This window comes from Dromaius novaehollandiae, chromosome Z, assembly GCF_036370855.1.
Source record: "Dromaius novaehollandiae isolate bDroNov1 chromosome Z, bDroNov1.hap1, whole genome shotgun sequence".
Taxonomy (NCBI): domain Eukaryota; kingdom Metazoa; phylum Chordata; class Aves; order Casuariiformes; family Dromaiidae; genus Dromaius; species Dromaius novaehollandiae.
In genome coordinates this window covers 18,112,733-18,133,156 of record NC_088132.1, presented here as the reverse complement: position 1 = coordinate 18,133,156, position 20,424 = coordinate 18,112,733, and the positions used below count along the sequence as shown (strand labels likewise).

General features: G+C 36.8%; 1 protein-coding gene across 8 annotated transcripts in view; it reads left to right on the top strand.

The window, feature by feature from the left end:
* Nucleotides 1-20,424, top strand: part of PTPRD (protein tyrosine phosphatase receptor type D) — a 443,338-nt gene that overhangs the window by 323,780 nt on the left and 99,134 nt on the right. For 5 of the 8 annotated variants that reach the window (XM_064502350.1, XM_064502352.1, XM_064502351.1 and 2 more), the window contains 7 exons: nucleotides 814-1,007; nucleotides 2,974-3,000; nucleotides 5,143-5,260; nucleotides 10,219-10,806; nucleotides 11,234-11,334; nucleotides 12,233-12,492; nucleotides 18,371-18,461. In XM_064502350.1, coding sequence (XP_064358420.1) covers nucleotides 814-1,007; nucleotides 2,974-3,000; nucleotides 5,143-5,260; nucleotides 10,219-10,806; nucleotides 11,234-11,334; nucleotides 12,233-12,492; nucleotides 18,371-18,461 — 1,379 coding nt within the window. The remainder of the gene's footprint in view (nucleotides 1-813; nucleotides 1,008-2,973; nucleotides 3,001-5,142; nucleotides 5,261-10,218; nucleotides 10,807-11,233; nucleotides 11,335-12,232; nucleotides 12,493-18,370; nucleotides 18,462-20,424) is intronic. The other 3 variants (XM_064502354.1, XM_064502356.1, XM_064502355.1) reach the window with 3 other exon arrangements.

Genomic DNA, 20,424 nt, shown 5'->3' with positions numbered 1-20,424 from the left:
AATCGCTGTTATTACCACCATTTGAGTGTTTTAATCAAAGGCTTGTCCTTTGTACATCGTTTTTATATTTGATATTTTTACTTTTTAACAGAAAATATCTTTTTGTGAATGAAGTGAATCTGCTGCCCCTTTGAGCCCATACACATCCTTCTTTCTCCTACTACTACATAAAAATAATTCTCAGGGGAAAATCTTTCTGCATTTTTCTTGATTTAACAGTTGTTGTTATTTTTAAACACTTATATCTATGAACTTTTCTCCAGGTATTTTTTTAACTTCTTTCTTTTTCTGTGTTGTGTTTTCTTTTTTTTATTGAGTTTTGTTTTTAATCTTGGAAAACTGATGCTTCACACATTTTCTTTTCTTCCGTGCGTGAAAGTGACAGAAGACCGCCCTATTATCAGCCTCCTTTTTATACTACTGAAAAAAAAACAAACACAGAAATAGGAAACAAAAATGAGGGAAACTTTTTGGAAATTTTTATTATTATTATTATTATTTCAGTGATTAAAATATCTCTTTGTACTTTAATGCTTTGAATCTCAAAGCATCTTCCTTGGCTTTTGTACATTTTTACATGTTTTTCTATTTCTCTAATACTCTTTTTTCTTCCATTTTTTGCATCAGTCATGGTTTTTGATCTTTCACTGAAAGGTAGAGCAGATTGGTTGAGCATTTTCGTTTGTTGAACAATTTGTATTCTTCAAAGAAAACTTAGTGAGTCTGCCCTTTTAAAAAAAAAGCAAAAGAAAAGACTCTGCATGGGTGGGACAGGTGCCTGTAATTCTGTTTTATCCAATGATGTTGTTCCAGTTCCTAGTGGTCCTCCTCGCAAAGTCGAGGTAGAGGCTGTCAACTCTACTGCTGTTAAAGTGTCATGGCGCTCACCTGTACCCAATAAGCAGCATGGTCAGATCCGAGGATACCAGGTCCACTATGTGAGGATGGAAAATGGAGAGCCCAAGGGTCAACCCATGCTGAAGGACATCATGCTGGCTGATGCACAGGTAACAGGATCATTTTGTATTCTTTCATAGGTCATGCTGGAAGTATTACATTTATGACAGCTAAATAGAGCTGCAGTTTTCTTTCCATACTTCAGCCTACAGATATAAAATTTTGTATTTATTTTAATAAGGTTTTTTTCAGAGTAATTTTGCTTTGTGGTTCTTTGGCCAAATCCAGGCAACTTTTCCTGTATAGGTGCACATCAGGAAAACAGCAACTACATGCAAGGCTGTGTTGTTCTGCTGACTCTCTTAAACCTAAAGATTTTGCCCTATACCTGTTCTCTGAAATGGAAAGCACCAGAAGCATCTGAGCCAGGATGCAACCAATACAGTAAAATGTGTATCACCTGATCCAACCGCTTCATATTTCTTGGTTTCAGTGGAGAACCAAGAGCCAGATTAGAGGCCTGTATACGCCATTATTGCAGTGTTTTTGTCATTAGTGTGTATCCATCTCGCCACACATTTCACAGGAAATGAATTTATTGGTGCAACTTCAAAAGTCACTGACATATTTATACTTTTCACTTTTCAAATCCGTAACTGTGTAATAAAATGAGAAGATTGGCATAAATAGGTTTAGGGTTATTTCTAATGCAAAATTTCTGATATTTTATAAATAATGAGATGATGGAAGCACAAGCCTGATCACATCGAGTTTAAAAAGCTTCTTAAAATAGGGTCTTACTGAGTGGGATATACCAGTGCTCTGTCAAATTGGAGATGCTCTAAGTTCCTGGTGCTAGAGGAATGAACCTGTGTTGATAACTATTACCATGTACAAATCTCTCACAGCTAGTTCTGAATTTATATGGGAATGACTGGAAATCATTACAAACGATCATCTTAGCATGAAGTAAATGGTTAAATTTTAATGTCTTAAGCATTTTATGTGAGTATGCAACTGGGGTTTTTTGCCTTTTTTTCCTCTAGTCTTAGTTCTAACTTTCATCTGTGGAGATACCTTTTTTAAGAACAAATCTCCTACACACTCCACTTTGCAAGCCTATTCTCAAAGCGTTGTTTCACTTTTTTTCTTTTTTAACCTCTTTGTCTGTCTATCTATCTGTCTACTTTAGAAAACTGTATTTAAGATGTCGTTACACCTTAAACAGCTGAAAGAAAACAGGAAAAAGGGGAGGGCAGGGCAGGGAAGCGAAAGGACATGAAAAAGAAAAGTAGCTACTGCTGTGCTTTGGTCGTCCCCTTCCTTGCTTAGATTTTTGCTTTCAGCCTCTATATGGTAGTAATGTAGAAACCATTTTAAATCCTAGCTGGTCAGAAAGGGGGGACTAGATGTGATTTTGGAGCCTACATACAATACAGGGAAAATCTGCCATTTTGGCTTCAAATTGCCTGTTTGCCTTTGGCTCATTTTAGAAGAATTGCCTCTGTTCTCCTCCCACTACTCCGTCTTGCCTCATTTACTTCCATGGCCCATGTGCTCAGGGCTTGAGCGCAGTGCAGAGACCTTGATGGGGAAAGACCTTGATTAGTGTGGTTAGGATTCACAAATGTATACATGCCATTCTGTTATTAATTTAAATAAGGCATTGGATTAATTTGAGAAAACTAAGGTTGGAATGGAAATGCATATGGCCTAGTAACATGATTAAATAAACCAGGTAGCCCTTAATTTTGTCTCAGTGGCTTTTGCTAATGCAGTCTATCATAAAATATTACTACATGGTACAAGAAGATTCATTGCCCGGGAATATGTACTACTGTCGTCTTCCAAGGAAGGAGAAGTTGCTGCTTTTGAGTTTTGGCGTGGAGCAGAAAGGGAATTGAAATGCCTGGCCTGATTTCATTAATGAGATTTTCAAATTCTACATGAGTTTTCCAGACCTTGCTTATTTATTTATCTATTTTGCTACTAAGAAGAAATGATTGCCTCAATAAGGCTACAAATCTCTCCTTATTTTTTTTGTTTTTCTTTCCAACATTCTTTACTCTCAATCAGTGGGAATATGATGATACTACTGAACATGTGAGTAATTATTGACTGGCCAGCCAAAAAGTGTGTTGGTTTGGGGCTTTTGTTTTTTTTTTTTTTTGCTCGTTTGCTCGTAACCACCTTTCATTTTTTTTAATGTTTTTTTTGTCTTTGCACAGATGCATGTACTAACATTATCAATGTTTTTTTCCTGTATGGCACTTTTTCCCCCTCCCCGGGAGGGACGTGTGGGAGGGTGTTGCTTGTTTTGTACTGTGGTTTAGCATGATGCTGAAATGTACAGAACCGGTTTGTGTTTTCTTCTGTTTTGGTGGCTGTTACTAACTTTGCCTCACAAAGCAAAGAAGTTCCTCTTTAAAAGATGGTGCTAGAAAAATAAAAAGAAGGTGGTTTAGACATGCCTAGCAATATCCAAAGGTTTTTCTGTAATTATTGTAAGGCTAGCTGCTTTTTATGTAGCTAAAAGTCAAAGTCAGCTGAACTTTTCATTTTTTGATAATTTGATAAATCTGTTTGTATGCTTACCAGCAGGATCAGGAAAGCCAAATGCCCTGCAGTGTTTATGCCTAAGTAATACGTGTTTCCCAGATCCAAATCACATTTCTAAAAGACAGCACTACATGCCATCATATCTTTGTTACACTATAAAGTACTATTTGTTTTAGATGAGGCTAATGTGCTCGTCACTGTTTCAAAGGACAGTATAATTTGTTTTGCCTTTTTATTCTTTTATTCTGTTAACTTCAGGTACAATTTCCTTCTGAAAGATCAAAAATTTGTCTTACTGATTTTGGCCTTTAGGCTCAATTCATTTCTGAGGCAGATTCTTAGGAGTGTTTTTTTTTTTTAATATTTTTTTTCTTGGAGGCATTTTGCCTACTCCTGATCATTGCCTTGTAATTTCTATATCGCTAATATGAGACTGAAAATACAATGCCAAATTCTAATCTCATCTGTACTGAGCTCATACCCACTGTCTTGAAAAAAACATTTACTCTGGATAGTATGACCCATAATTTTTATATTAATTTTTATGGCTGTTTCATTTGAAGTGTGTGTGATTGCACATTTTTTGTTTATTCTTGACACATAAATATACCATTTCTCTGGCAGCATTGAAATTTAGTGTAAATGCATTCAGCCATATGAAAATGAAAAGGCATGGTTACAGACTGGAAGCTGTCATGAGTGGGAAAATCTGGGCCTGTCAGTTACTTCCCAATACTCTCCTTTTATATTCCTTTGTGAAACAAACATATTAAAGCAATGCTTACATGCCAAGTCAAGGTATCAAGAATTAACATTTTCTGGCTTGCCTTAAAGCATGACATAAGTTTAATTCGTTTCAGGTGGCTGGCCCTTCAGCATCGTATGTGTGCGTGTGTGAGTGTGTGTAAAGATTAGCCTTGTTTTAGCACTATTTGGTCCTACTTCCATTGTCCTGTTCTAGGTGAAAAATTACGTATGTAGATGCTATGGTTTGCTTGAGGGTCCTTCAGATTTATTCTCTGACCAGATTGTTAATGCTGTTTGGGTTAGTAGTTTGAGCCCTTAAAAGTGAGCTGTTTCTAAAATATTTTGAAATCTTTAGATGAATATTCCTACCAGTGATATAGAAACCATTTAAAACACTAGATGGTCAGGAAGGGGGGACTAGATGTGATACAGGTTGCACTGAAAGTGTTACGAAAGTAAAGGGGCTTTCTTGTTTGGCTGAAACATAATACCTTATGAAGTGCGGATACAGCTGCAACACTCTCTTATTCCTAGGGATTTCATACCTAAGTCAGTGATGTCCACTGAATGACTAAGTCAAACTGAGTTTCTCATTTTTACAATACATTCATTTCACAATATCAGTAAGATTCCCTAGGCAATGTATTTCAAAAGGGTTTATTCATTGTTCACATCACTAAGCCTTTGGCCTTGTGCCTTAAACTACTTGAGGCATGCTATTTAGAAATGTGCTGTCTTTTATTACTTAAGTAAGTGAAACATCTTGCATTGTGAAATATTTCTCACAGAAGAGTTTGTTGGTGCTCTCAAATGCTTGCTATCACTACCCGTAGCACAAAAGTATGTGCACCATATGCAATATACATGACTGAAAGATTCTATGCTCTCTTAGAAAGCGATACATTTTTAACACGGTGTTCTTTTTTTATTTCATCTTAGGAAATGATAATTTCTGGACTTCAGCCTGAAACGACATACTCTCTCACTGTGACAGCCTATACAACGAAAGGTGATGGAGCCCGCAGCAAGCCCAAACTCGTGTCTACTACTGGTGCAGGTAATACTCGCATATCCCTTCATCTTCACATGGATCCTTAGACTTGTCATGCTAGCTTTGTGCCCCTCCTATTTGGAAGCCTTCTCTATCATAGAAAGTGTCTGTAGGACACAGGATTTGGTGTCATTTGGCCCTTCATTTAAGCACACAAAAACAAAACCCATTTCTTCATTTGTCCCTTTTTCAGTTCAAGAAGTGGCCAAAAAGTGCTATTTAACTGAATACCTTATTGTAACTCTTCCATTCTGCTTAGTGTGATCCTTGAGAGGAAAAAGTCAAAATTCAGAGCTAAGAAACATATTCAAAAAAACTTGTGAAGGGCTTTCCTGATCTGCCTGAGAGAAGCAATGCCAGGTAGAACATGTAAAGAACTTATCTATATGTCAGTTGCAACTTACCTCAGAGGAGATGTGATGAATAAACAGAGGATTAGAAAACAAGTAATGAAAGTCCAGCCTGTGAATCCAAGAACACAGGGGCAATTTGAGACATCACTTGGAAAAAAATACCATATAGCTACTGTGTTCAGTCTGCATTTGATCACATGAGAAAGATTGTGTATGAGCTGGGAGTATCTGACTGCATGACCAATTCAGCTGATCCATTTGCCATTTGGTGGGATGAACTGTGTGGCTTTTAGGTGAGGAACAGGGTGTTTTAAGTTGGAATGGCTTGCTCTGGCATAGCTTAAACAAATGATGCCTCCATAGCCTTAGTTCCTCTGCAACTATTCATTTCCTTGGTTTTGTAATATAGCCATTAAGAACATACCATTGCAATCACATGGAAAGCTTTGTAGCACCACTACAAGCTATCATAGTAGTAATTTATTGTCACTGAATGCAAAGCACATCTAGTATTTTCAGAAACACCTACATCCAGTCTCTTCAGCTTCCTTGGGAAAGTCTCAGTTTTGGTGACTGGATTTATGACATAGTTGCATTTCAGATTTTATAGTACCTTCTAATCACTATTCTTAACAGATGTTGAAAGTTTCCTTCCAACCTCTCCTCATTCCCACAATCTTGTGGTTCAGATAAAATGTAATATGTATTTCTTGTTTGTATTTGAGCTAGATTTAGGAAAAGCAATACTTGATTGAGCATTATTTTAAAAATTCCGTTCCCAGTGTAAATAAACAAAGTTGTATTGATCATGATTTGATTAGTTTCTAGACATCATTATAGGCTACGCAGACCTGCTTTCAAAACTTACGTTCATCTAACCTTTATTCACCATTTATGGTTCACTTTTCCAGAATCGCTGATGTTTCGCTGGTGCTTCTCTAGAAAATCTAACAATCCCATTCCTTGTAAAACCCCAAATGACTGAAGAGCAATTGGGAAGCAGAGGCTTGCCTATAAATATAATACGTGTTACATTTTCCTTGCCGTTTACTTCATCTTGTGGCCAAATAACGTGTCCCTGTTCTCTAGAACAACAGCAAAGTTAGCACTCTGTTCCTTCGTACATACTACCATGTATGAAGACCTCTCTGCCTTGCAGTTACAGCGAGCTGTGGTCGAGCTCTTTTTGTAAGGAAAATTCCCATACACATGTTTGATAAAGGAGGCAATAAAGACAGTATCAAGACTTTCCAGCTCACTGGCTTTCCATAAGAATAGAGCAGACAGATGACAGACTGGTACATTAATACTCCTCCCAAACAAAGCACCGTGGGCTTGTAGGTCTCAGCCAGCTTTTCTCTGATTTGAAATTGAAAGGAGGAAGGGTCTATTCTAAAAAGAAGCTATTTAAATACTAAAATAAAACAAAGGAGGAATCTGACTTTCCAATCTAATTTTTTGAGGTTGAAGTCAGATGAATTTGTGTTAGAATAACTGTGATTATGTTCGTATCAGATACGAAGGAGAATGATCTTTTTTCTGTTTACTGATGAAGCTTACTGTTCATAAGTATTGATTTAAAAGCAGTTAAATAAGCAGTTAAATAAAAAATAAGTTACTGTTCTGATGTGTCTAGTTACTGTTATAAAAGCATCATTTATATTATTAAATGGAAAAGATTGACTAAATTTAAGTGAGTCTACTTTGTGGCAACTGCAGTTATTAGTGAAGTCACAGAATGTGATCAATATTTTCATTCCAGAATGTGTTTTCCATTTTGTATTCACATTCTTTTCCTAGTTTTAAGAATTGAAAGCAGGAAGAAAAGTTACTGAACATTTCTAACTCAAAGTTTTTTAAAATTCTTAAATTTCTGATAATTGGGGAGGAACAATATAAATTATATGCGACTAAAAACTGAGACTTACTTGTCACTAATAGCATATAACTTTTGTTGAGAATTTTATCAGACTTTCAATTTCTATGTCTCAGTAACTGAAGAATTTTACAATACAACAGCTTGTCCATTACTTGAAATTTATTTTTTGTGCTAGACAGCACTCTTGAAATCGAGACTTCAAGCTAAGCTTCATCCATGCTCAGCTATAGCTCTTAAAGAAAAAGATCAATGCTTTAAAAATGTTTCTACCTGATTTTTTTGTGGCTAAGAGGAGAAAATTTACGTGAAGACAGCTGGTATACTGTATAGCAGCTGATGGAAACAAATTGTTTGCGGTAATTTGGAAAAGACAGTTTGCATGAGCTTCTACTAACAATGTCATGCTGTTACAAATGGTTGATGTAATGGCTCCTACAAAGGAGCGCTTGAGGGAGATCTTGCTAGATAGTTATGGGGATGGACTTTACTAGAAGATCGGAGAATATATTTTTCATAAGCATATTCATTTCATTTGGTTCTTTGCAAATTTGGGTACTACTTTGGGAAGAAATTTCTAGATATAGCTATTCCATGATGCTACTATGTATAGGACTTCACAGAATCCTGCCCTTTGTCTTAAAAGGCTAGTATTCACAAATGATGATACCAAAAGAAAACGTTACGTAAAAGCCATCCAGCAAAATAAAAGAGAGAGAAATATTCTCTTTCCTTATCAACAATTGCTATCTTGACAAAAAGGAAATTCATGCACATCATAAAATCACGTAGGCTCAATATGAAAAAAGTGAACATTGTTGTTTACCATTGGACAGCATAAGTACTTTTTATCACTTTTTTTTTAATTGGATAAGCAAGCTTTATTAGCTCCCCTGATCTGATCAAAAGCAAGCAGTAATTTCTTAGTTTATTTGTAGGTACCACCGAGGTTAAAAAATAGTTCAAACTGTGAGGTCTGCCACAGGAATAAAAGCAGTTTATCATATTGTTTAATTTAGTGACACCTTCCAGCAGTCTCTCCTCTAAAAACCTGAAGGAGTTATTATTCTATTTCTGTGGACTCTTCTCTTGCATATGCTCCATTGGCCTTAGTAATAGTTATAATACAGAGAAAAATATGGCCTGCAAAAGGCCTTCACAGCTTCTTTTTTTTCTTTTTTCGCTGTTCCATAAAGACTCATTTCGGAAAAGTCAGAACTAGTCAGAGAAATATTCTTTATAGTACAGGAGGTGTAGAAAAAAACTTACTGGGAATAAAATTCTTGGGAACATATTTGCATCAGAATGGGACATTTAAAATTAAGAGTATTTGGAAAATTGATATGAAAACTAAACTAAAATTTGTATATAATTAGAATGAACTTGTGAAGACATAAGGAGGAAAGAACATATTCATTGTAGAATTTTCTCTCTCCATATTCCTAATTCATTTTTGAATGGTAGTCAGAAGTTCAGACAAGAATCTGATTTGTTGGGTGCCTGAGAAATACGTATAAGTAATAAAACTCACTGAAGTGTCTAAATATAGGAACCTGAACTCACAGTGTAACAATTACATTTCATGTGGGAAGGCTTTGAATGTGCATGGAGCTAATTAGTCTTCATGGAAGATTGTTACCATGGCACTGCTGCTCCTAAAACTATGCTAGTTTCTTGACCTGTCAGGCATTGTTACAGAGTAAAGACCAAATTTCTAAGTACTGTTGTGGATATGCTTCATTATCAAATAATTTGTTTCAATAGAAACATACAAATGAAAGAAATTGATTCTGAGACACCCAAATGTACACCATGCAAGGTGTATGATGGAACTTCACTCTAGATTCGGCTAATTTAACCTCTGACTGAATGTCCCCACTACACTTATGGTTTGAACCTTTAACATCAGTCATCAGTTTGGACCCTCAGGTCCCAAATAACAATTTGAGTTTATCTGGTATGTGGGTACAGAAGAGCTTCCATTTTAGGCTCCCCCAGAAGAAATCCAGTTCACATGCACCAGCAACCATTCTGGAAACTCAACCAATATGTGATAAGCAGGGATAATCAAAAAATTTAATTCAAGACTGTATTGCTGCTCCAAGCTGAAACTGCCCATGATGCTGGAAGTTATACATGTGCTTAGAGGGGAACGATAATATTCCATGTATATAATTCCATGATTGGTGAGGACAAGCTTGGCCTGACTATCCTTCTGCCGTATTTTAACTTTCAGTGACAGGACTTACACTAGACAAATTCGGAAACTTGTAATTTCTCTGTTATTATTATTTTTTTTTCCATTTACAGGATGGCAGAAATGTGCCTTGATTAAGTTAATGAATACTTATGATAACACTCTTTTTTTGCAAGCAAGGATTTGTAAGTGAGACAGATCCATTCCTAAGGTGTCTGTTTTAATTTTTACTCTTTGAATTGTGCTCATAAGTCCTGTGCCTCTGAAAGTTCTCTGTATTGAGGAATTATGGTAAGGGAAGCATACAGCAAACAACAGATTGCAAAATATTCAAATTCAAATCAATATTCAAATCTTGAATGCTGTATAACTCAATAGTACAAGAAGTCAGACTTTATTTCTTCCATAAGATAGTAATTTGTGGAGCAAAGAGTGAGGGAAGGGAAAATTCATCCATATTCCTGTTAAAACGAAGTTCAAGAATTATATGTACAATTCCATTTGTATTTACCATCTTTTAAATAACATTGTGCTACAGTTCCAGGGAAACCTCGGCTTGTGATCAGCCACACACAGATGAACACGGCTCTTATTCAGTGGCATCCTCCTGTCGATACCTTTGGCCCGCTGCAGGGTTACCGCCTCAAGTTTGGTCGCAAGGATGTGGAAACCTTTACAACCATGGAGTTCTCAGAGAAAGAAGATCACTTCACAGCCACAGACATTCACAAGGGAGCTTCTTACGTCTTCAGGCTTTCGGCTAGAAATAAAGTGGGCTTTGGGGAGGAGATGGTTAAAGAGATTTCTGTTCCTGAAGAGGTACCCAGTGGATTTCCCCAAAACCTCCACTCGGAAAGCTCCACTTCTACATCAGTTCAATTAACTTGGCAGATGCCAGTCTTGGCAGAGAGAAATGGCATCATCACCAAATATACCGTCCTGTACAGAGATATCAATGTTGCTTACCAGCCAGTTGAACTCCCCGTTGTTCCTGCTGATACCACTATGACACTTTCTGGCTTAAAACCAGATACCACATATGATGTAAAAGTACGTGCCCATACAAGCAAAGGGCCTGGTCCATATAGTCCAAGTGTCCAGTTCAGGACACTACCCGTGGATCAAGGTAGGATTTGTCTGCTTATGGCGTTGACCTTTAAAGGAATGTCGGTCTTTGGATATCAGTATTTTTGAAGCTGTAAATAAAACTGACCGGCCCATTCATAAAAATAGGTTCAACAAAAACAAAAGGTAAAGTATGTAAACCTTAATATGTTTTGGATGCCTTAGAATTCAGTTGTCCCTTGCCAAGCAAGTTCTGGCTAACATCTTCACAATTTTTTCAGGTAAGGAAAATGTACATATGAGTTGGCATTAGATAAGAGGTTTGCTAGAATGTGATATTTAAATGATATGAACAAGCAGGCAGGAGAATTGAATTTGTGTTGGGTTTTTGGCCTAAATGGAAAGCTAATAATCCCAGGTAGCAGTGGAAATATCTCAAGTTCTAAGCTCTAAGATGCTGTTTATATACATTGTTTCTTTTCTTCCAGCAGTGTTCGCAAAAAATTTTCATGTTAAAGCAGTAATGAAGACTTCGGTTTTGCTCTCTTGGGAAATTCCAGAAAATTATAATTCAGCCTTGCCTTTCAAAGTAAGTTGCTTTCCATTTTTAAGATATCAGATATAGAACTAGATTTCGTCTGGTTAAGTAGCTTACTGAATATGTGGATTTTTTTTTTTTTTTTTGCTTGTGGTGTATTTAAAAATGCAAACTAATCATCATTATCGACCCAAGCACTTAAATTCAGTCCGTTGGCAAGACGAACTCTCCACAGTTGTGGCAGCATTTCAAACTGTCTGTTATCAATTATCAACTATTATGTGAACTTTTTGCTCACTTGCAGTTCATTGGTATTATATTTCAGACTAAATAGTGAAGGAAAATAATATATATATTTTTTTTCCCTCATCTCTAATCTAACTGATTACCATTTTCTTTTCATCTCCTCACATTTGCAAAGACACGTGTGTGGTTTATAACTCTTTTATGCCACTAACTGTAGTACCCAGATAAAGAGACTTAATGTAATTTGCAGTCTGGCCTATTGTTTCTTCTGCATCCTTCCCCATCATGTTTGTCATCCCAGGGAAAGCCCAGCAAAGAGCAGTATTTTATGAACTAAGTGCTGCAGAAACCTTTCTGACTCTGCAGTGTGAATGAAAAATTCAAATTACTTTTAAGGACAAGTAAGTGGAACCCCACAAAAAGGCCTTGATATAAATGGTGGTTTAAACCAAAGGTACTGAATTTGAGTAAGTTGAACTGAATTTTATCAGTGTTTACTCTACTTTAAATGAATGTGGTTCTTTTTTTCCCTTAAAAACAAAAAAAAAAATTGTTGCAGGAGTGAATTTGGTACCATTTTACAACCAAAAATACCTGATGTCTTTTCATTTTAAATTCATAGCTAGGTTCATTCATGAATTCAGTGTGGTATTATCAGTTGCCTTAGTAACTAAAGACACCTTGGATTTGTGTATTAAATTAGATCCTTTACGATGATGGGAAGATGGTGGTGGAGGTTGACGGACGTGCTACTCAAAAGCTGATCACTAACCTGAAGCCAGAGACATCGTATTCATTTGTACTGACAAACAGAGGGAACAGTGCTGGAGGTCTTCAGCACAGAGTGACAGCGAAGACTGCACCAGATGTGCTGCGCACCAAGCCGGTCTTCATTGGAAAGACCAACTTAGACGGCATGATAACTGTGGAACTTCCAGAAGTACCTGCAAATGAGAATATAAAGTGAGTTAGAGTTCTGGAACTGGAGAATGACACTTCATTGTTTTAATCTCCAGAAAGATGAATAATATTGTTGTTATCTTCCTAATCATACCTGGAGCTCTAGTGGTGGACCAGGGCTTTCTACTTCATGACAGTATAGAGAGCTCTATATACTCTCCAGTAGTATTTGGACTAATAATGAATATAAAATTGTCACTTGTGTGTGCGAGACTGAGTAAACCCTGGATGGACATAAGTGGAGAAAGAAGATCGTTCTGTATATTGTAGTGGCTTCTCAGAGTAATTTTACATTTTATCACTGGTTTCAAAGAGTACAGAAAGATTAAGCAAGCAGTTTTGAACATTATACCCTCTCAAGAAGAATGAAACACCAGTCTAAAGATCCAGCTGCAGCACCTTGAAATACCCAGCCTCAGTCACTCCAGAATTCTGTGGAGTTTTAGATAATCATTATTTCATTAATGTTATTTCAAATGAATGAATTTTGAATGATTTTTTTTATAGAAAGCAAAATCTAAGGTGCTGTCTGCTGGCCCAAGTAAGAAAAATGGAGATTTTGCTGAAAACAATGTGACCATTTACTAGAGGTTACTTACATTTTTGGTGAAAGGCTGTTGTGGAGACTTAAGCAGCAGAAATAAGACTAAGGAGCTGACAGCACAGGGCCAGTAGGGATTAGAAGGGATAGACAATAAGGACTTGCCAAGAAAACATGAAGCACAGTACAACCAATAAGTGTTATTGCTGTGCCTATAGTGATTCTTGTTGGTCTGTAAGGTTCCCATGTGTAATGTAAAGGAAATGGGGAGGAAAATGAGCGAGTCATTAAATATTGTTGGAGATTCAACTTGCCTTCTCCCTGGTGGATTTTTACTGATGGCTTTGTAGAGAGCTGCTCCCCTTTTTCATTACTGCCTGAGGACTTTGAGGCAGGTGAGGTCAAGAAAGAAATGACTTTAAGACATTAAAAGGATGAAAAAGTGAAAAATGTAGCCATTATCATTAGATTGAGTAAGAAGCGGTCAGTAACAAATGCAGCTAAGGAAGACTGAAGATGGAATGAGTCAAAAAAGATTTATGAGGCAAGACTGTTACAGAGAGAAAAATGCTCAGAATAGTTGGTCAAACAATAGCAGAAAATGGCATTGGGAAAAGGAGACAATACCCTTCCTTACATGTAGTGTGAAAAACTGAAAGGCAGTAAGTGACAGCAGTAAAAACATATTAAATCTAGGGGTCTAACGGCCAATTTTGCAACTATGTAGCTCCTCCTTTTTACATTTATTTCCTAAGGTGATGTGGCCAGGCATGAGGCGGAAAAAGAAATGCTTGGCTGTGCCTTTGGAAATAAGCACACCAACACAACTACACACCGAACAGGAAGAGCTTGCTCCTTTAGACACCTAATGCTTGCTAGAATCAGTGAAATTATAGCAACTATAGTCTTTGTAAGTGAGGAAAAATTTTGTGCAATAGTTATGTTGACATTTTTACAGTTGCTGTTCATGTATTGCTACATTATATGCTTATGATTGTCCCTATCTTACTACTAAGTCCTATATGCTGAGAATATTTCAGTAATATTACTTATGCAGAAGGTGAAACAGTTAATGGCTCACTCTAGCAAATTATAGGTAAATACTGATGGGATTTAGGGTGATGTTATAAAAGCCTTCATAATTTATTAGAGATGGTAGAAGTAATTTTCATTATTTGAGTGTCTGATGGTGATACAGAGTTGAAATTGCAGCAGAGCCCTTCATACACTAAGTAAAATGGATGTCTCTTGATGGTTTCACTTCAGTTGAGCAATTTATGCATTTTCCTTAAATATTTTGGTCTAATTCAAAGCAGTTTTTATGGGCAAAAGACAATGCATCTTTCTCTGAATCTCTCACATATTTTCAAAGTCGTAGGTAAAAACAGAATTTTATGCAAGACTATGGTCTTTGTAATATTGAGTAATTCAGGCAGTATCGAAAGAGACCCTCCACTGTTCCCCACCCCAAAAAAAACCCTCAAAATGAGACAAGCAGACACATAATCAAACGAGTTTTTTAAGGGATGCTGCATTTTCTGGAGCTAGAAATGACAGAACATTGCTGTCCTTACCAATTTGTAGCACCGTATATATAGGTGAACAGTTTCATTTTCCTGCTTGCTTTTGCTGTACTTACACTTTCAGCTTTAACGCTGCTCTGTATGTGCTGAAAGTGTATGCAACAGCCTTAATAGATGATCAGAGTTATGAGTGGAAGGCATGCATGAAGAAAATGAGAAAGGGATGTTTACATGCCAAATATTCCTTGACTGATAAAAGTATATGAACACTCCATTGGCTTTAAAGAGGGGGGAGGGGGAAAAAGAAGATAAATGAGGTAATGCAGTGCAGTTCACCCAGTAGATCTATCTCAGACATATGAGAGACACATAAAAGCCAGTTCTCAAGTGGCTTTTGTCTTAGTTTTTGGGAGATTTAAAAAATGAGTTATTGAATATATGAAAAAAATCAGCATTCACTAGGATTTGTTTCTCATGTTAACATGTACTTTTGTTAATGTCATTTTAACACAGTGTCTAACACAGCGTGATATGTCCACGTAAAGAAGGAAATTGTCCAAAAGTAGTTTAAGCAAGTTAAATGAATAAGTGTTTGCCTTTTGCAGAAAAATGGTTCTACCCCAAATCTCTTTGAAACAACAAAAAAGAAATGAAAACAAAAAATTTTAATATTTCAGTTAAAATTATGTGTTGAAACTAGATTAGAGTACAATCCTCAGTTTGCTAATTGAAGCTAGTCCATTTCCCAAAGCAGAAGAAACACTAGTGTTGTAGAAGAAAGATTAATCTGTCTGACTGCTTGCATGCATTGATTTTGGAAGTGGATTTTTTTCTGTGATGTGACTAACTGGTAGCCATTTTAAACACAGATAGGAAATAAAGCGGGATGAGAAACTTAACAGCCTCTCTCTTGGAAATACTTTAGGGGATAGATATGCCTATATATACAATTCCTCCAAATTGTGCTTTCTTTTACTGCATTTGTAGTAGGGCTGACCTTTTGGACTATCTTCTCCCTACTCTGATTTTGGCAACTTTTAAAAATCAAGAGAAATCAAAGTTGCTGTAGGTAAAGGGTAGGCAGCATCTATGAAAATCAGTGCAGGTATTTGGCTTCCTAACTTCTAAGTAACTGAGTAATACAGTTTTAGCCCCAAGCTTTTTTCTGCTGGTTTCTCCAGTTACGGTTACAAACTTATGTACAGGTAGAGATTTCAAGCATCAGATTTAAATTGGTGTAATTACTAAAATACACTCTAATTTGCACAAAATGCTCGATAAGGACAGACATATTACTTCTGAATCCCCACCTTTTTGCAGCTTCCCTCTCCACCAAAGTTGGTATGAAATAGCTGTGTACTACAGCTCTGACATGCTGGGACAGACCAAAGAACAGCACCTGTTTATTGACTGGAAACAGACACTTAATTTGAAAGTACTCCAAAATGTCATCAACTAACCTTTCTAGGGGGCTGATTATTTTTGACAGAATATTATTTCAACCACCAAGTCCAGTAAATCCACTCCTAAACTGCTGAAGTATTTAGCTTGTCATCTTACTACTTCTGAGAAATTTCTAATTTATTTCTGTTCAGTTTGATAAGTTGTGATTTCTGGGAGTGGTTACAGAGTTGAAAAGGAGGATCAGCCCTGGGCCTCTCTCTTGGGAGAAGGCAGGCTGGGTGTAGAGTTGGCAGGGGTCTTCCTGGGGTGTAAAAGTCCTAGTCATGGTTTGTTGCCACTCAAAGTCATCAAGCCAAAATCAAGGAATCACCTGAGAAAAAAGCACAATCAACAGAGGGAAATTGTTTATAAGTTCTTTCTACTTCTAGTCCATCTTACCTCATCACCTTTGGGGTTTTCTCTATTAAAGAATTTTTAGTATTCTAATTCATAGTCTAATTAAAAATGTTTGTTTTTATTTTTAATGTAATCTCTTTGTTAGGGAGCTCACAAGAGGAGAAGGTTTAGGCAAATGCTTGCAGCTGTGACTCACTGAAAGTCCTGTCATATGTGTCTTTTATTTAAAAGGAAAAATTCTGTTTTAAATTTAATTTTAATTCTCACATCGGGAAAAATATCATATATCTGAAAGACTAGCTGGTTGTTATGAAGCTGAGAAAGTATTTGGATACTTTACTATTCTTGTTCTTTTTTTTTAATAAAACCATCAAAAATCATGCAACATTTAAGAAAAGAGATAAAAGACTTTCTAAAATATATGCTTAGCTTTAAAATCTGTGTGCAACCAGCCGTACTAGTTTTGAGTAAGAATATTCACATACAAAATGATTTATCATATTGTTACTATAAAGAATACACACTACAAATTTTGTTTAAAGATTGGGAGTATAGCAGTTAGAAATCTCTGACACTTAGAACTGTTGAGTATCTACATGTCTTGTTGTCAGTATCTTTTGCTGGAGCTTAGCATAAAGAAATTTCCTGAATTTCATAGAGAAAAAATTAACACATTTATGCATTAGGTACAGCAGTTAAAAATCCAAAGATTTTGTTACATTTCTTTTATAGGAAGGAGCTTTAATTAAGAAAAGGCCATTAAAATGGACCAATACCATATGCTGGTATGAGGAAAATACAGTTTTATAGGGTTGGTTTAGATGGAGCTAATTTTTGATCAATTGTGAGGCAAGTCCTTTTCTGTAGACTGTTTCTCATTAATTAATTCAGGGTTTTTTCAACCATGTTCCTTGGGTGGTTGCTTTATACTGCAAAAGGTAGAACAGTGGGTATGAAATGGGAGGCTAGAAGAGGTGAAAAAGGTCCGTGACAATTATCTTCTGTGGTGCAGAGCCAGAGATACCCTCACAATGAGCTCTGTTGTTACTAGCAACAAAAGAGGGCAGCTTCTTCCCCTCTTCCCTGAGATGGAGGGTGCTTGAATTTTTGACAAGTGTGTTTATCAAGATGTATATAATACCATACTAGATGCCCTGCTGTTGTCATTCTGCTACTTCTTTCCTCACACTCATGTGAAATTATGGTTCTGCTTGACATATATTTGTCTGTGAAGGAAATGAGGAAAATACTCATATCTTAAGCCATAAGGAACCATATCTCTATTATACTACATAGTCTCCAAGGGTGGGAGTAGGAAGATATTTTCAGAAAACTGTGTGGGATAAAAACTGAGGATATAATTTGCAGGTCCTAACTGTGCATACAGCAAGCCCTCGTCTATTACTCTGAGCAGAATACTTAAGTAGATAAAGAACTGGTTTGGCTGATGGGGATTGATACTGAAAAGCAGAGGATACAGAGGTGGACAGTACAATATGTCTTTATTATCTGTTTATAATAGTAGAAGCATCAACAAACACATTATGTTAACCTACCTTTATGATTATACATGAAAATGGGGGAAGACGGGGTGATAATTGAGCTTTAAAAATATTGAAATACGTTTCAGGGTTTGGGGTATTTTTTCCATTTAAATGATGGCAGGGCACAAGTGCCCCAAATGAGATAATAAACTGCAGTCAACTATGCAGGCATTTTAGAACATTATAATTTAAGTTCCTATACATATTTATATGTTTACATGAAAAAGCAGGTAATTAGTGCCATTTGTTTGTCAAACATTTTACACTGGGATGTATTCATTTATTTTCAAAAGATTGTGAACCTTGGTGACTATATTTGGAAGACTGCAGTGACATTCTACGCAAAAAAGTTTGCCTTCAACATATCCTGTGTTCTATCTATTAAAAAAGTTCCTCTAAACAGGCACATATTCCATCAGTTTACCTATTCCCTTTCTTTTAACTTCACTCTTGTCCTACTGTTTCTTTTACAGGGGTTATTACATTGTTATTGTGCCTTTGAAGAGGTCTCGCGGAAAGTTTATCAAACCGTGGGAAAGCCCAGATGAAATGGAACTAGATGAGGTACAGTACATTTTTGGTTTTCTTCTTCTCCTTTATTAAAGAAACAATCTTATTAGTGGTATGTGATTAACCCACGAGTTTCAGAATTTTTGGTTGTCAGGAGATTTTATATTTATATTTGAATTAGCCTATGGGGAACTGAAACAAAGTTCAAATTACTTAAATTAGAATACATTAAAGAAATTAAGTTGCAATAAAGCACACAAAATGCCTGATCTTTGTTGGCATTAATATTTTATTTTTTGCCTATTGTAAAACGTAATGCAAAAAGTGCAGAAGGTGAAATGAGTTGTCAGCAAAAGCTTAATCACCAATGATATGAACTCTAATAAAGGTCTGCTTCATTAGTGGGGTGTTTGCTAAGCCTGAAACAAATGCTAAATTGCAATTTGCACTGCAGTCTAACATTTGACCTTCCTTGTGGTATCTTTACCTGATTCTCATATACTATAATGCTGCTGATGAGAAAACTTTTACACTATTCTCCATTCCACTGACAGTTTATATTCAGAAATAAATGAATGAAGTAGGAAAGACCAACCTTGCATCATCATTTTGGGGGCAGACCTGCTGGAAAGCAGTTCTGCAGGGAGGGACCTGGAAGTCCTGGTGGACAGCAAGTTGACCATGAGCCAGCGATGTGCCTTTGTGGCCAAGAAGGCCGATGGTATCCTGGGGTGAATTAGGAAGACCATTGCCAGCAGGTGGAGGGAGATGATCTTCCCCTTCTACTCAGCCCTGGTGAGGCCACACCTGGAGTGCTGGGTCCAGTTCTGGGCTCCCCAGTATGAGAGAGACATGGAGCCACTGGAGCGAGTCCAGCGAAGGGTCACTGAAATGATGAAGGGACTGCAGCATCTCTCCCATGAGGAGAGGCTGAGAGAGCTGGGACTGTTCAGCCTGGAGAAGAGAAGGATGAGGGGAGATCTTTTCAAAGCGTATAAATATCTGAAGGGAGGGTGTAAAGAGGATGGGGCCAGACTCTTTCAGTGGTGTCAAGCAATAGGATGAGAGGCAATGGCACAAACTGAAACACAGGAAGGTCCATCTGAACATGAGGAAAAACTGCTTTACTGTGAGGGTCACTGAGCACTGGCACCGGTTGTGGAATCTCCATCCTCGGAGATATTGCAAAGCCATCTGGACAGGATCCTGGGCAACGTGCTTTAGGTGACCCTGTCTGAGCAGGGGAGTTGGCCTAGATGATCTCCAGAGGTCCCTTCCAACCTGAACCATTCTGTGATTCTGTGATTTGACACTATAAATGACATTTCCCAGAGAGCAAAGTGTCTCCATTTCAGGGGCCAACCCAGTAATAATGGAAATTGATTTATTATGTTATTGATATGATAATAATTCTAGGAAGTCTAGTGTCAGCATTCACTCTGGTCTTGTGTTTTACTAATCTGTCTTTCTTCTTTCAACCTGTGAATCTGGGATAATATGAAGATTTATCTTTGTAGCTCTTTGAGAGGCCTGTATGAAAGCCCTTATAAGAACAGGCCTTATATATTATTATAATAAATAATTATCATTATTAGGCTAGGATTATAGATCCCATTCAGATGCCATGGTATTTTGTGCATATGTCTCTGTCTATTATTCATGGCAAATCAAAAAACAGAGATCAAAGACAATTTCTTTACTCCTAATTTAATGATCTTTGTATTGGGTCCTATCTGTTTTTTCCAATTTCTTTGGTCAATTCAGGAATCTCTTATAGACATGCCACTGCTTCGCCTAAAAGAATCACTGGAAGTGATAATCATCATGCAAGCAATCAGCTGCCTTTTTTCCCTTCTCCAGTTTCTCAAATGGATATTATGTTCAATGTTTGCACTGAAATGTGAGGAAAATGAAGATCTTCCCCAAACCAAGACTGCTATAGAAAGCTTTCAAAACAAAGCTTCTTCAGTAATCCTGCTTAATGAATGTGGCAGTGTGCAGTTTCTTTACTGATCAG